We start from the raw sequence: 15,174 nt of genomic DNA, 5'->3' as shown, positions 1-15,174 counted from the left end.
TATAGTTGCATACGTGACATTTCTCTTTTTAGCAGAAATAAAAAAATTATGTATACTCTTAAATAATAAGTTTTTTTTTTTTTTTTTTTTTTTTTTTTTTAACAGTCCTATCAAATCAAGTAACACAGTTATGTCTATTTGCAAAATTTGGGGAAACACCTCTTTCAGAATTTTGTGGCACAACACTTTGTTACATGCAGGAGAATTTACAGGCATGCCTAAATTTGGAGTACTCCGACTAATCTCATATTCATTCCCATCTTCACTTTCACAACATTTATTCTTATAATTGGTTTTGCACTGAAAAATCTTTCCATTTAATTCTTTTAAGAATGTCTCTTCTGTTCCTTTCTACAATACTTCCATCTGTTCTGATAATCTTGTATCACAATGGTCTTTCTGCTTCACCAATATTTTTTGACTTTCTTTTTTTTTTTTTTTTTTTTTTTTTCTCATTTTTTATTTATGTACACATTATCTCCTACTTTCAATGGTTTTATTCGTTTTGCATTCCTACCATAATAACTTTTTTGTAATGCCTGTCTCTTTAGTAAATGCTGCTTTTTTTCTTCATGTTGTTTAATTTGAATGAAATTCTCTTTTATAGGCATCAATCTATTTACTTTTTTCTAAACACCTATTCTGAAGGTTACTTAACTTGAGCTGAAATTGGATAATTATGATATTTCAGTAATATTAAATATGGATCCTTGTTGTCAACTACAGCTTTCTCTAACATTTTCTTGACAATCTGAATAAGCCTTTTAACCATTCCATTTGATTGTGGGTAATTTGGACTTGAAGTTCTAGTTTCAAAATTCCATCTCCTTGCAAATTCTTTAAATTTTTTGCAACTATATTGTGAACCATTATCAGAATATACCATTTTCAGGATACCAGGCCTTGGAAAAAAAAAAATTATTTCAATTGCTTTTACTCTGGCACACTTGACAGATCTTCCAAATGTTCAATTTCTATATATTTGCTAAAATAGTCTATAACTATTAGATAATCTCTGTCATATTCCCAGTACTTCCCATTGACCATTAGGTGTTTCTTTAGATACAGTTGGTTCTTTATTATTAGAAATTTTGTGAACTCAAACATGTTGGATAATTCAGAATCAAATCTCCAACTTCTTTGGATATTATCGGCCAATACAATGTTTCTCTTGCTTTGTTCTCACATTTTTCTACTCCTAAATAAAAATAATGAGTTCAACTTAAAATACCTTTCAGTAAACTTCTATGTACAACAACACAGGAATTTTTAAATGTTAATCCATTTGCCTCTGATAATTCCTCTGAAGTTAAAATATGGTTTTGCCAGTTCTGGCATCACTTTGTATTTATTTCAATTAACTTTCTTAAAGTTTATAGGTCTTCATCTTTCTCTGTTACCAGTTGAAAAATTTCCATTTAGCCATTAGACACTGGTATATTTTCTATAACCATTTCAACATGGACTTCCATGTCTCCTTCAAAATAAAATCAGATCCTTTGTCGGTGAATGATCTTGTTAATGCATCAGGTATGAAAAGATCTTTTTCTCATTTATATTCCATATCAAACTGATATGGTTGTAATTTTATATGCACATTTTGTAATCCTACTGGACATTTATTTAATGGCTTCCTGAAAATTGATTCCAGTGGTTTATGGTCACTTTTAGCTGTAAAACATTTACCAAATGTATATTGGTGAAATTTTTCACATGTGAATACAATAGCTCAAGCTTCCTTTCAATAGCAGCATATTTCTTCTGTGTATCTGTTAATGCCTTAAATGCATATGCCACTGGTAAATTATTCTGCAGTAAGATTTCTCATCGTCCTTATTGAGATACATCTTCAGATAAAACTAGAGGCATGTTTATACCATAATACAGTAAATTGTTTTAAGATGTTTTTAGCCTTAAATGCTTTTACATGTACTGCATTCCCATTACAGACAACTTGTTTTTTCAACAACTCTCTTAAAGACGATGTCCATTCTCATATATTACATATAAATATAACACATGCAATTATTCATAGGAAGGTTTTAATTCCTTGGCATTTTTTGGTGGTTTTATATTTAGAATAGCCTTAACTTTGTCTTCATTTGGTTTTAAACCATCTTTAGAAAATATATATCCCACACATTTAACTTCATTCAGACCAATTTTACATTTATTTAAATTGTAACATTCTAATTCACTTACACATTTTTTCCTCTGGCTCTTTCTAGCACATTCTTTAAACTTAAATCATGTTCTTTTTTATTTTTCCCCTAACCCATAGTATAATCATCTATATATATTTGGGAGAAAGTGCAGAATCACCCACTGCTTGGTGCGTTTTTAAGAATTGCACAAACTTGGTTTCCATGTACACATTGACCTATTTTCACTTAAAAAACATCCCAGAGAATTGCACAAAAACGGCATTGCGCACTCCCTTGACTTTATCCATATACACATCGACCTACTTTCACTTAAAAAGTCAAAGAAAATTGACAAAAATCTAATTCCTCTTACTCTTCTAAAAAGCACTAAACAAATAAGTGGGCGATTCTGCACTTTACCACAAATTTGAACTCATCTATATCTCTAAAATTTCATAAAAATTTTGGCTATGTGGCGATATGTGTTCTGTGCTGGTTTTGGGCATGATTGAGTGTTGTATGGCAACCCTTTTGACGTTGAAAACTCTTTTGCTGGAGTGATTTAATTGCTCATTGGTTCATGTCGTGCGTGTTTTGAAATGGCCTATGTTGCAATGAGAGACGTGGCTGCAAGAAGGTTTGGGAGATTACTTTTAGTGGCTGTGCATGATAGAAGTAAGGAAACGCTGAAACAGTGTATTAAAGAGTGGATTGAGCTTTGTACAACTACTTTTTCGGATGGCTGGAAATCTTACAAGGATTTAGGAAAAGAAGATTTTGAACATTTATTTGTGAACTATAGTATGAATTTTCTGGATAGTGCATCTGGCTGTCATACAAATATGATAGTGATTGCATGGCAGCATGTTAAAGGCAGTATGAAATTGGTATTTCTGCTGTTTGAAAAAGCATTCAATCATGGTAAGTGCATTTTATTTTATTCTTGTTTTTATTTTGTAGAATGTTATCTTCATTATTTTTTAGTATGAATTTCTGTCATTATTCTTGTTTTTTTTATTGTTTAAATTTTATTTTAGTTTATTTTGTTGATTAGTGCATAGTGCCCAGATTGTGCAACTCGTAGATGTTTTTTTTAAGTTGAAACAGAATGCTGTGTACATAGTATTCTTTTAAATTTATTGTTGTTATGTTAATTTATTAAAGCGAGGTGTGCATAGTACGTAGATTCGTTCGTTGCCTAGATTGTGCAATTTGTAGATTTTTTTTCAAGTTAAAACATATCGCTGTGTACATGGATTCTTGTCAAATATTTTTGGTTAGAAACTTTGCATTTTTGCTATGTAAATTTCTTGTTTTTGTTTCAGATTTTTAGCTTAAATTGTGCAAAGGGACAAAAGTATTTTAAGAGTTCAAGGAAATTAGTTTATATTGATTGTATCATACATTTTTTATAAGATATTTGAATCCTCGAACGGCACAAATACCTCTTAGGACTGGAAATGTGTGTTTAAAATGTGGTTTTTGCATGTGCAAAAACCGCTACTTTGGAAACATTTTAGTAACACAAGTTCGAAATGTAAACAAAAAATTTAGATAGTAATATGGCAGCATGGAGTTTATCGGCAAAAATGTTTGGCGAGAAATTTGTCGCCGCATTTGCCGACCCGAGGGTGCATATAAGAGTAGTTCAAAATTTTTAGTGATGAACATAAATAATATAGCAACCTTTAAAAACAATAACTACAAATTGAGCATTAGATATCAACTTTTGTTTACTTTTGGTGTCCAGTAATTTTCAAGAGCTTCAATTACTCTCTCAACATCTTTCTTACCTTCTTTACTTAAATCAAAGGTATTAAATCTAAGCACTTCTTCACTAATAACATGCAATAAAATAGCTACTTTAGTTTCAGGTAATTGATTATTACTACCATACACTAACACATACATCTGGGATTTTTGTTTTCACTTCTTCCATGTTTCACATAGCTACATATATGACAATGATCAAATTATTACAATTAATTCACAAATATATCACCCATAACACATTTTTAAAATTTTAATTTCCAATAAAAAATAGAAAAGTGAACATAATTTTAGTATATACCCATTTTGCACTCCTTTAACATAAATTAATGAAAAATGAGAGGGGTAAGATGAATTTTAAATTTTCTCAAGTCCGAATAATAAAATTTCTTAAACTTTTGAATCGCAAAACGTCTTGAATCCTCTGTACAAGAATAAGAAATAGAGAGAGGTTTGTATTCGCATGTGAAAAATTTCACCAATATACATTTGGTAAATGTTTTACAGCTGAAAGTGACCATAAACCATTGGAACCAATTTTCAGGAAGCCATTAAAGAGAGAGGTTTTTTTTAATTAAATTTTTAATTACAGCAAAGTTTCAAAACTGCATTAAATAAAAGATAAATTTAACAATACAGCTTTAAAAAATATATGATTCAGAACATGCAAATGAAATATAATAAATGAAGTACATAATAGAAATTTGCGAAATTTGAAATTAATTTTCTCAATACAATTCAGTAAAAAATATTTGATCAATGGTTCAAATTTTTTATATTTTCACAAAATCTTTAGGAAAACGTTAAACATATATCAGGAAAGGAATATTTAAAGAGCAAATATAGATAAACACTTAAACAAGGAACTCTTTAATTATTTTGAGAAGAATTAGAAGTTGTGCCCCTCAGGGCTGCCAAAAGGTGACACTGATAATCTAGGTACACTAAAATTACAACTGCATTTTTTTAATAAACAATAAACACTTCTACTGAATATCAGGCTTAAGTTTTAACTTAAAAAATCAGTTTTTTAGGTTAGGATATAATGATCAGTTTTTTAGGCTAGGATTAAAAATCAATTTTTTAGTTTAGGATATGAAAAATCTGAATGACAACAAAAGTATAATTATTCTAGCTTTCATGTTTATGATGCATTTCCAGTCCTAAGAGGTATTTGTGCCGTTCGAGGATTCAAATATCTTATAAAAAATGTATGATACAATCAATATAAACTAATTTCCTTGAACTCTTAAAATACTTTTGTCCCTTTGCAATCGGGGCCTTTTTTGTGTGGTACATCAGAAACTTGAGACATTTTGCAGCCTTTTTGACACATTTCTTACCAGCAACTTAAAATCATTACATACACAAATTAATGTATAAAATATTTATATTTTAACATTTTATATACCTTTAGACCATTTTAAACATAATTTCTTAAATAGTAGTCTCTGTAATTTTTCTGTGCTTGGTATTTTATGTAACAATTCCCAAGATGTATGCCCGGCTTGTTGGGACAAGTATTACAATATGTTGTTTGATGCCTTTTTCTATGTTTATTTCTCTGAGAACAGACTTTGTGATAGATAAGAAAAGATAAGATTTCAGATTAAAAAAATTTATCTCCATATAAAGGGATATCATTTCACACTTCATAAGATCATACAGAAAAAGCTTAGGAACTCGCTTCAAAGAAACTAAACATAAGCAGTTATTGCCACATATCAAGTTTCTGCATCGAACCAAGTGGTGAGTCACCTCTCAAGTTGTGGCATCAAGTCACATGGTGAGTGAGCGTCACATCTCGAGTTGCGGCATCTAATCACATGGTACATGAGAGTCACCTTTCGAGTGCAGAGCATTAACATGGCCAAATAATTAAATATTTAGATGCATTCCCTAAAGATAGATGAAGAAAAATCCCTAAAAATATTCAGTATTAAATAATTTTAAGCAAATAATTCAACATTTACCTTCCATAATCCTCTGAATTGAAGCAACTTCTTCTTTTCGTTTCCTCTGCTCCGTTTCAACCACATTCTCTTTTTCACATTCAGCAACAGTAACTAATGAACGACATTCATCTAATTCTGATTGAAGTCTTCTTAATTCTTCTTGTAATTGTTTAACGTCTGCTGTTGACGCAGAGAACTCATTTACTTGAAGAAGATCTGTAAAACATTAATTCAATTAATCAACAATTTTGATAATTTTATCATTATTCTAAATAAATTATTTTGCAAAAGTTATGAACTCTTAACAATTCTGTGCAGGGTCAAGTACCTAATTCTTAACGTTCATAAACAATGAATATAGTATGAATAGTAAAAGGGTAAAAGTTTACAATTGGGTGCCCCTTGTTTTTTGGCGATTCTTTTTTGATGCCAAGATCGGCGCCAGGAAGACACAATTTTAAGATGGCCACTACACAAAACCAAAATAAGAAGTAAAGAATTGCATAAACTCTGTGTCCATGTACACATCGATCTGTTTTCACTTAAAAAAAAACATCCCAGAATTGCACAAACTAGGCATTGTGCACTGTTTAAATTTGTCCATGTACACATCAATCTATTTTTATTTTAAAAAAATCAGGAGGCTAAAGCGAAATTACACTATCATGGTAACCAGAAATAAGATTTCATCGCCAAAATTTTACAAAAAATTGTCGCTAATCGAAGGGGCACCCAATTCTACACTAGAGCCAGTAAAAGGAATAAGTTATTAGATAGAAACTGAAACATAAAACAGGAAACATGTATGAAAAGAATTAACACAATAAACTATTTTTGGAAAGGAAAAACAGCTAAATAAATTCCAAAACTAATTTCTTTTTTTTTTAATTCAAGAACACAGAAAAAAAATTTTAAAAAAATTAATATTATTAATAAACGTATACAGTGGTATCTTACTTAAAATTCATAAATTAATAAACCATGACATAACAGACTAACATCGTCTTGGAAAACAAAAGATTTAAATAACGCAACTATCAGTGTTTCCAAAATATCTGTAAACTGCCTCATCACAGAAAATACAACTTACATAATAATTTCCCTTAAATATACATTTTTCACCGGTTATGTTTAAAAAAAATTCTAAAAAACAATCAGACTTGTAACTTACCCAAATATCACGAATATATAAAACAACTATAAAGACAATTAATTTTTATATTAATATTGCAAGACATAAACATCCGGAATGTACATGGCATACTGAAAGTGCAAGCATATAAAGTGTACACAGAAAGGGCAGTACATGACATACTGAAAGTGCAATGCTATAATTTAGTCACTTATTTACTAATGTGATTTTTATCAACTGTGAAGGAATTAAAAACTTACGATCTACATCCCCATATGAGCTGGCAACCTCTGAACTTTCCATTACTGCCAAATATCACGTACGTTTACTTATGTAATCATTTAACGGGATTAATGCACATTTGTACGTTTATTACTCATTTCGAATATAAACAGAGCTAAGTCCATATTACAGCAGTCCGAAACTGTTGCCAAACGTTCTTTTAAATGATAATAGCAGACGTAACTGGAGCACACTGTTGCCATTCAGCAGTAGCTTTTTATTTCCGATAATTTCTTCCGTTATTTACAATGAGGTTAGAATTAACCTCCTTGGTTATTTCCGTCAGGTGGCCGCCATCAGTCGACCGTGAAACGGTGTAGCAGTAGGATACCAGTGCAGAAAGTACTACTCCTATCGAATATACGTTCTCTTCACATTTTTTACGACTAAATAACTTAATTATACCTAAAAATCTCAGATTTTAAATTATGTCCAAAGGGGCGTTTTTTTAACATTTTGTGTATTACCTTTATTTATTAGATGTTCACACTTAAACTATAAAAATTCAATTCAAGAGCAATATCGCAAAATAATTAATAATTGAGCATATCTTTAGAAATTCCGATACACAGTCTCATGTGCTGGAGATAAAAATGTTTTTTACTAAACAACGCTGCCACTGGTTGCTTTGAAATCCTTGAGTTTGTTAATCAAAAATTCGTTAAAAGCACGGAGTATAATGAAGGACGTGAAACTGGTATTATTACTTTTCCCCAAAATGATCCACTTTTTGCCGCATTATTTATCGGGGGTGCTGCAATCACCAGTGGTTCGTCTTGTCGTAGTATTTGACCTAGGCAGCAATACTGAAAATATTGATTTGATATCAATTTCCATTATGAATAAGTCTTATAATGCAACCTATTTCGTCCCTGGATGCAACACTGGTTATACAACAGTTAGGCAGAAAGCTTGGAAATGAAGAATGCAGGTAGATTTAGAGCGCCAAAGGTGAGCAGCATTTATATCATGCCTGATCACAGTAAGACTAAGTTATATAACTTTACAGAATGTCTGGATTGTTAGTAAGAGAGTATTTACAAAGTAATAAATTGGAAATTAGCTAAATATTTCACATAACTTAAATTGGAAATTATTTAAATATTTCGCATAACATATGTGCATCTGCTTTTCGTGCATGAAAGCTGGCAATCGTGATATTTTAAAGTTAAATAAATTTCTGAAATTATACATGAATTATATAATATTTGTCTTTTTATCTCATTTACAGAAAAGAAGATGAAAAAAAGTCTAAAGACCTGCAGTTATTAGAGTATTTGCCTAAATTTATTATTTTTGTCTAAATCTTACTTAATTTTTATCTTTATTTTTAACTTATTTAAGTTCGTAGTTTTCTGCTTAGTTATTTCTCGGACATTATTCGAAACAACTTACTTGTTTTACAAAGGGTAGGGTTCACGTTAACCCGGGCGACCTGTTGCTACACCGTTCCACTGGAGGCAGGAAAAGAAGATAAACTCATTCCCAACCCCTTCTTTTCCGTCTTAATTAGGTTTTTTATAATAAATGGAAATGAACACTATGCTCCTTAAAATTAACTTTACTTGCATGGTTGAGTGAAAACATAACAGCAGATAAATGTAATGAAAATTTGATTTTCGATGAGATAAATTCAGCATATTAAGTAAGTTATAAATATTATGAAATCAAGCCATCTAATAACATAAATGAATGGCTATTAAAAATTAAGATTTAAATCTTGGTACAATGCAGGGTGAGAACCATTATGCACAAGGATTTTAAATTTGAATGTGTAGAACTATTCAAGCGTTACATGCTGCAATTAACTTTTTATTTGCCATTACAATTTTCAAATTAAATTTTAATCATTAAATATTAAATTTGGATCAAAGTCACGTAAAAAAATTCAAAGTAAATTGCAATTAAATTGGTTTTCTTAAATAGTTTTCCATATGAGTTCCAACTATTATATAATTATATAGACATGTACACATTCAGCAGCAGTACTTTTTAAGCCACAAATAAAAAGAAAGGTGTTCGATGTTATGCAAATTGTATTTCTTTCTTTGTACCGAGGAGCAGCGCAGACGCAAATTTGTTAGGTTTTTAAAGCTCGCGTTTAGAGCTTTGAGGTTGCTGTGAATTACTGGAGTTTCAACTAAGCAAAGGTTCTTCTGAGTTTGTGCTGGTAAGCCGCTACTGAGTTCGGAGTTTTGTGTGGTCTTCGCCGTTCCTCAACTAACTTACTATTTGAAAGTCAATAAAGAAGTTTCGGTCAACGTTATGACTCTGAGGTTTTTTGGGTTCTATACTGAAGTAATATCAAGTCTATTTACAGTCCACTATTTTTAAACAACGGAACGTACAGGTTTTTTGGTCTGTCGAGCCGGAGTCGCAGTAAATTTGGTGAGTCAGTGCGTTTTTTTATCTTTCTTATTAGATAATGGAATTTACAACGCTTAAGACTAAAAAGCGTGTAGCTAAAGCTAAGTTAAGTAAACTGAAAGAGAAAATTACAGTAACTTACGATTCTGCTGATGTTGATCAGTTAGAACTTTTTAAATCTAGATTAAATAATTTAATGACCGAACTTTCGGATATTTTAGTAACATATTTGTAGTGTGTGAAGAAAAAGATATTGATGTATTTATAGAACAACAACAGGTCATATAAGATACTGTTGATGAGTTAATTTTAATGCTAACCAGAGTTAAGAATGTTAAAGACATTAGTGTGGAAACTAAATCTTGTGAAATAGCGAGTATACGTTTACCTAAGCTAACTCTTCCTGTATTTAGTGGCAGTACTGAAGAATGGTTATCATTTTCTGATTTATTTAAAACGGCGATAGTGGATAATGACCGTTTGTCAGGTGCACAAAAGCTACAATATTTAAAGGGTTCTTTAAAAGGAGATGCTTTGCGGATTGTTCAAGCTTTAACTATTTGTGACACGAATTTCGAAATAGCGTGGCATTTATTGTGTCAAAGATTGTCACATAAGAGAGAATTACTTTCATCGTTATTAAAGAAAATCTTGTATTTATCAAATTCACAAGCTGAAATTCCTAGTCAGATATTAGCGTTAGTAGACACTGTAAGAGAGTGTGTATGTTCGTTTGAAAATCTAGGATTCAAAGTGGAGCAATTCGCGGATACTATTTTAATGTTAATAGTACAGTTTAAATTGGATTCTTCGACGAGAGGATGGTGGGAAAGAACATTAAAGAGTGAGGAAATACCAACACTTAATAATCTGCTAGAGTTCTTGAAATCTCATGCAGAACCTTGCAAGCAGGTAAAACGCAAGGTGTTAAAAAACAAGTTACAAAAGACAAATTAACTTCATTGGCTTCAGAGATTCGCGCGCAGTGTACGTATTGTAAAGCCGGTCATTCAGTTTTTAAATGTAATAAGTTTTTAAATCTGAATGTTCAAGAACACGTTAATTTTGTCAAGAGAAATAATGTTTGTTTTAATTGTTTGGTTTCAAATCATAAATCTTTCGAGTGTAGAAGTACACATAAATGTAAAAAGTGCTTTAAAAATCATCACACACTACTGCATTTCGAAAGAGCTCAAAATGAACCAAAGGCACGTAAAGGAGTTACGAACAGTTCGAATGAATTATCAGTGACGGCTAAGCCATTTTTCCCTGGGCCAGAACCTCCCGCTCAATCGGCTGGGTCAGGGGAGAATATCGCAAGTTCTAGTCCAGTAATTAAATCTTGTGTTTCAGACTTTAATTTTCAGAGTGAAGTTTTATTATGTACGGCTGTTATTAAAGTGTTAGATTCATCGGGTGAATACCAATTGTGTAGAGCCCTCCTTGACCCTGGCAGTCAAGCAAGCCTGATTTGAGAAGATTGTGTACAAAGGCTAGGGTTAGCAAGAAGAAATGCCAAAATTTTTATTTCATGCTTAGGGTCTTTGGATACGAAAACTAATGGAATTACGGAAATAAACTTCGTTCCGCATTTTCCGGCGAAAGTGTCATTTAAAACACCAGTATTTATCATCAATAGAATTATTGGAACTTTGCCGCATTTTACATTGGATAAGAAGTACGTTGAGGAATATAATGATTTAATGTTAGCAGATCCAACATTTTACAAAAGTGGGCCTGTTGATGTACTTTTAGGCGTAGATATTGCCTTACCTCTTTTAAAGGGAGAAATAATTAAATGCGAAGAAGGTAAACCGGTAGCTTCTCGTTCTGAACTAGGATGGATTATTTCAGGTAGTGTGAATAATCCAACAGAAATTAATCCTACTATCTATGTTAATAATATACAAGTGGAAACTGATCAGATGCTGTCTGACTTTTGGAAATTGGATGCTGTACCTACGTGTGACATGCTTACTAAATCGGAGAGAGCATGTGAAGATTACTTCAAATCTACATACACGAGAGAGGAAAGTGGGGTATATACTGTGAAATTACCGTTTCACTCTCCGCCTTCTCAGCTTGGAGATTCCAGACAATTAGCTATGCGTAGATTCCAATCTTTAGAAAATTCACTTCTAAAAAGGCCTCAGATATATGAACAGTATAAGGATTTCATGAGGGAATACCTTGAGCTGAGACATATGGAGGGAGTGCCTGAGGGAGAGATTCTTATTGACTACGTATTACATGCCTCGTCATGCCGTATTAAAGGAATCAAGTACTACGACTAAACTGAGAGTTGTTTTCGATGCTTCAGCTAAAACGACATCGGGTCTTTCATTGAATGATATTTTGATGGTTGGGCCAAGAGTTCAGCAAGAGCTGTTTCCAATTCTTCTACGGTTTAGAACTTACAAAATTACAGTATGTGCCGATGTAGAGAAGATGTTCAGACAAATTCGTGTCCACCCAGAAGATACAAATTGGCAACGAATGCTTTGGAGGGATAGTCCTAGTGAGCCCTTGAGTACATTTAGATTAGTGACAGTTACATATGGGACTGCCTGTGCGCCATATTTGTCTACTAGAGTAATGAAATAACTTGCATTAGATGAACAAGTGAGATTTCCTTTAGCATCAATAATTGCCCTTCGTAATTTTTATGTTGATGATTTGCTTTCAGGGGCACAAAGTGAAGAGGAAGCGAATGTTCTAGTTCAGCAGTTGAATGAAATGATGAAAAGGGGTGGATTTCGCTTAAGGAAGTGGATTTCAAACAGTTCAGCTATTTTAGAGAATATTCCCGAGTGCTTACGAGAATCCAGTATTTCTCTTAAAATAACCAGTGACAAGAAAGTAAAAGTATTGGGAACTAATTGGAACAACTCTAGTGATACGTTTCATTTTTCGGTATGCATAAGTGATAAAGAGTTTACTAAGAGGACTATTTTATCAGAAGTAGCAAAAATCTTTGATCCAATGGGATGGTTAGCGCCAACAATAATATACGCGAAAATATTATTACAAGAGTTATGGAACTTACAGCTGAGTTGGGATGAACTCGATGATAAGAGAATAAGTAGAAAATGGAAGCGTTTCTATCTAGAATTGCCCTTACTTTCAAGCTTACAATTTCCGAGGTATGTCTTGAGTCCGAAGGTAGTAGTTATAGAAATCCATGCTTTCTGCGACGCTTCAGAAAAGGCTTATTGTGCAGTCATCTATCTCCGAACAATCAACCTTGATTCGTCAGTCAAAGTCAGCCTTCTGACATCGAAAACCAAAGTAGCGCCCTTAAAAACCCAGTCTCTTCCAGTCTAGAGTTGTGTGCTGCGTTACTTTTAACCAACCTCTTACATGCAGTATTATTATGCATAGAACTGCCTATTAACAATATTTACGCATGGACCGACTCGCGGGTTACATTGGCATGGGTTTCGCCCGAACCTCGCCGTTGGCTACCTTTTGTGGCAAATCGAGTTGCAAAAATCCAGGAAGCTGTTCCAGGTATTCAATGGAATCATGTTGCTGGGAAAGAAAATCCTGCAGACTGTGGGACCAGAGATTTTATTCCATCAGAATTCCTACAATGTGAGTTATGGATGAAGGGACCGCAGTGGTTAAACGAATCCCTAATTCATATACAGCAAAATTCAAGTGTAGAATTAGAGGGTGAGGTTATGTTGAAGGAATTGAAAAAGAGTTTCAGTTCAAATGTTTCCAAATTTGAAGAGCCTAGTGTGTTTTCAAGATTTTCATCATGGTTAAAGTAATGTTGAGTGTTAGCGTGGTGTTTAAGATTTAGAAATAATTGTAGTAAGTTACCTACAGAGCGTATAAAGGGTTATTTATCTACTGAAGAATTCTGTGAAGTTACTTCTATGATTGTTAGGATTGTGCAAAGAGCCGAAATTCCAGAAGAATTATTCTGTTTAGAATCTGGTAAACCCTTGAAGACATCAAGTAAATTACTGTCTTTAAGTCCTTTCTTGGATTCCGCGGGAGTAATGCGTGTAGGCGGAAGGCTCAGAAACTCTACAGTTTCAAATAATCAGAAACATCCTATGATTTTACCTAAGAATCATAATATTACGCGTTTAATTATTAAGCATTATCATGACACGTATCTTCACGCAGGTACGCAGCTACTCACTTCTGTCATACGACATAGATTTTGGATTGTGAATGCTAGAGATATTATAAGAAAGTGTATAAACCAATGTGTTATCTGCCGTAGAGTTAGAGCGCAAACTGCAACTCAGCTAATGGCAGATTTACCCGCTTCAAGAGTTACTCAAAGTAGAGCTTTTTTTCGTGTAGGGATTGATTTAGCAGGACCATTTAACGTAAAATATCGTTCGGGTCGAGTCAAAATCTTTAAGTGTTACGTATGTCTATTTATTTGTTTTGCTACAAGAGCAATACACTTAGAATTAGTTGGAGATATTTCAACAAAATCATTCCTCGCGACACTTAAGCGGTTTATAGCTCATAGAGGCAAACCGTGTGAAATTCACAGTGATTGTGCAACGAATTTTATAGGAGCTAATAAAGAATTAAGGAAAGCCTTTTTTTATTGTTCAACGTGACGAACAGCTACAGGGTTATATTTCTTCAGAAAATATTAAATGGTTATTTAATCCTCCCTCTGCCCCTCATTTTGGAGGGCTTTGGGAAGCGGGTATCAAGTCTATGAAACATCACTTAAAAAGATGTTTAGGAACACTTATTTTAACATACGAGGTTATTTTTGACATTAATAACCCAAATTGAATCCTGTCTTAATTCTAGGCCTTTGGTACCAGCTTCAAGTGATTGTAGCGACTTGGAGGCGATAGCACCAGGACACTTTTTAACCGGAGCGGCTTTAAGCGCTATTCCAGAATCTAACCAAATTCAAGAAACCATGAGCTGCAGTGACGGCTGGAGGAACGTGCAGAGGTTATTTCAACATTTCTGGAATCGATGGAGCAGTGAGTATTTATCTAGATTGCAGCAGAGACCCAAGTGGTGCACGTTACAACAAGATCTGAAGATTGGTGATATGGTTCTTATTAAGAACGAAAATCTCCCTCCGCTACGTTGGAAATTAGGTAGAATTATTGAAGTGTATCCTGGTCTGGATGAGAAAGTTCGAGTGTTGAGTTTACGCACGTCTAATGGTGAAATAAAACGACCTATAGCAAAGCTATGCGCTTTGCCATTTAATTCCTGATTTAGAGACTTTAATTTTTATTTTTCAGGTTTATGCAGTTCAACAGTTTAAATTTATTGTTTGAACCCCCTTGGGACTTCAAGGGTGGGGGTATGTTCGATGTTATGCAAATTGTATTTCTTTCTTTGTACCTAGGAGCGGCGCAGACGCAAATTTGTTAGGTTTTTAAAGCTCGCGTTCCTGTGAATTACTGGAGTTTCAACTAAGCAGAGGTTTTTCTGAGTTTATGTTGGTAAGCCGCTACTGAAATCGGAGTTTTGTGTGGTCTTCGCCGTTCCTCAACTAACTTACTATTTGAAAGTCAAT

At 33.0% G+C, this 15,174-nt stretch overlaps 1 protein-coding gene across 4 annotated transcripts in view; it reads right to left on the bottom strand.

Moving 5' to 3' along the window:
• The window catches only part of LOC118187094 (rab GTPase-binding effector protein 1-like), a 223,199-nt gene that overhangs the window by 104,791 nt on the left and 103,234 nt on the right, over positions 1 to 15,174 (bottom strand). For 3 of the 4 annotated variants that reach the window (XM_085815393.1, XM_085815394.1, XM_085815392.1), the window contains exon 2: positions 5,888 to 6,085. In XM_085815393.1, coding sequence (XP_085671519.1) covers positions 5,888 to 6,085 — 198 coding nt within the window. Of the gene's footprint in view, positions 1 to 5,887; positions 6,086 to 7,261; positions 7,438 to 15,174 lie in introns of those variants that run through there. The other variant, XM_035357283.2, reaches the window with a different exon arrangement.

This window comes from Stegodyphus dumicola, chromosome 4 (genome assembly GCF_044657685.1).
Source record: "Stegodyphus dumicola isolate Sdum_Otavi_A_Nest chromosome 4, ASM4465768v1".
In the NCBI taxonomy this organism is placed as follows: domain Eukaryota; kingdom Metazoa; phylum Arthropoda; class Arachnida; order Araneae; family Eresidae; genus Stegodyphus; species Stegodyphus dumicola.
The sequence above is the reverse complement of the archived record's forward strand: the minus strand, read 5'-3'. Positions and strand labels throughout refer to the sequence as shown.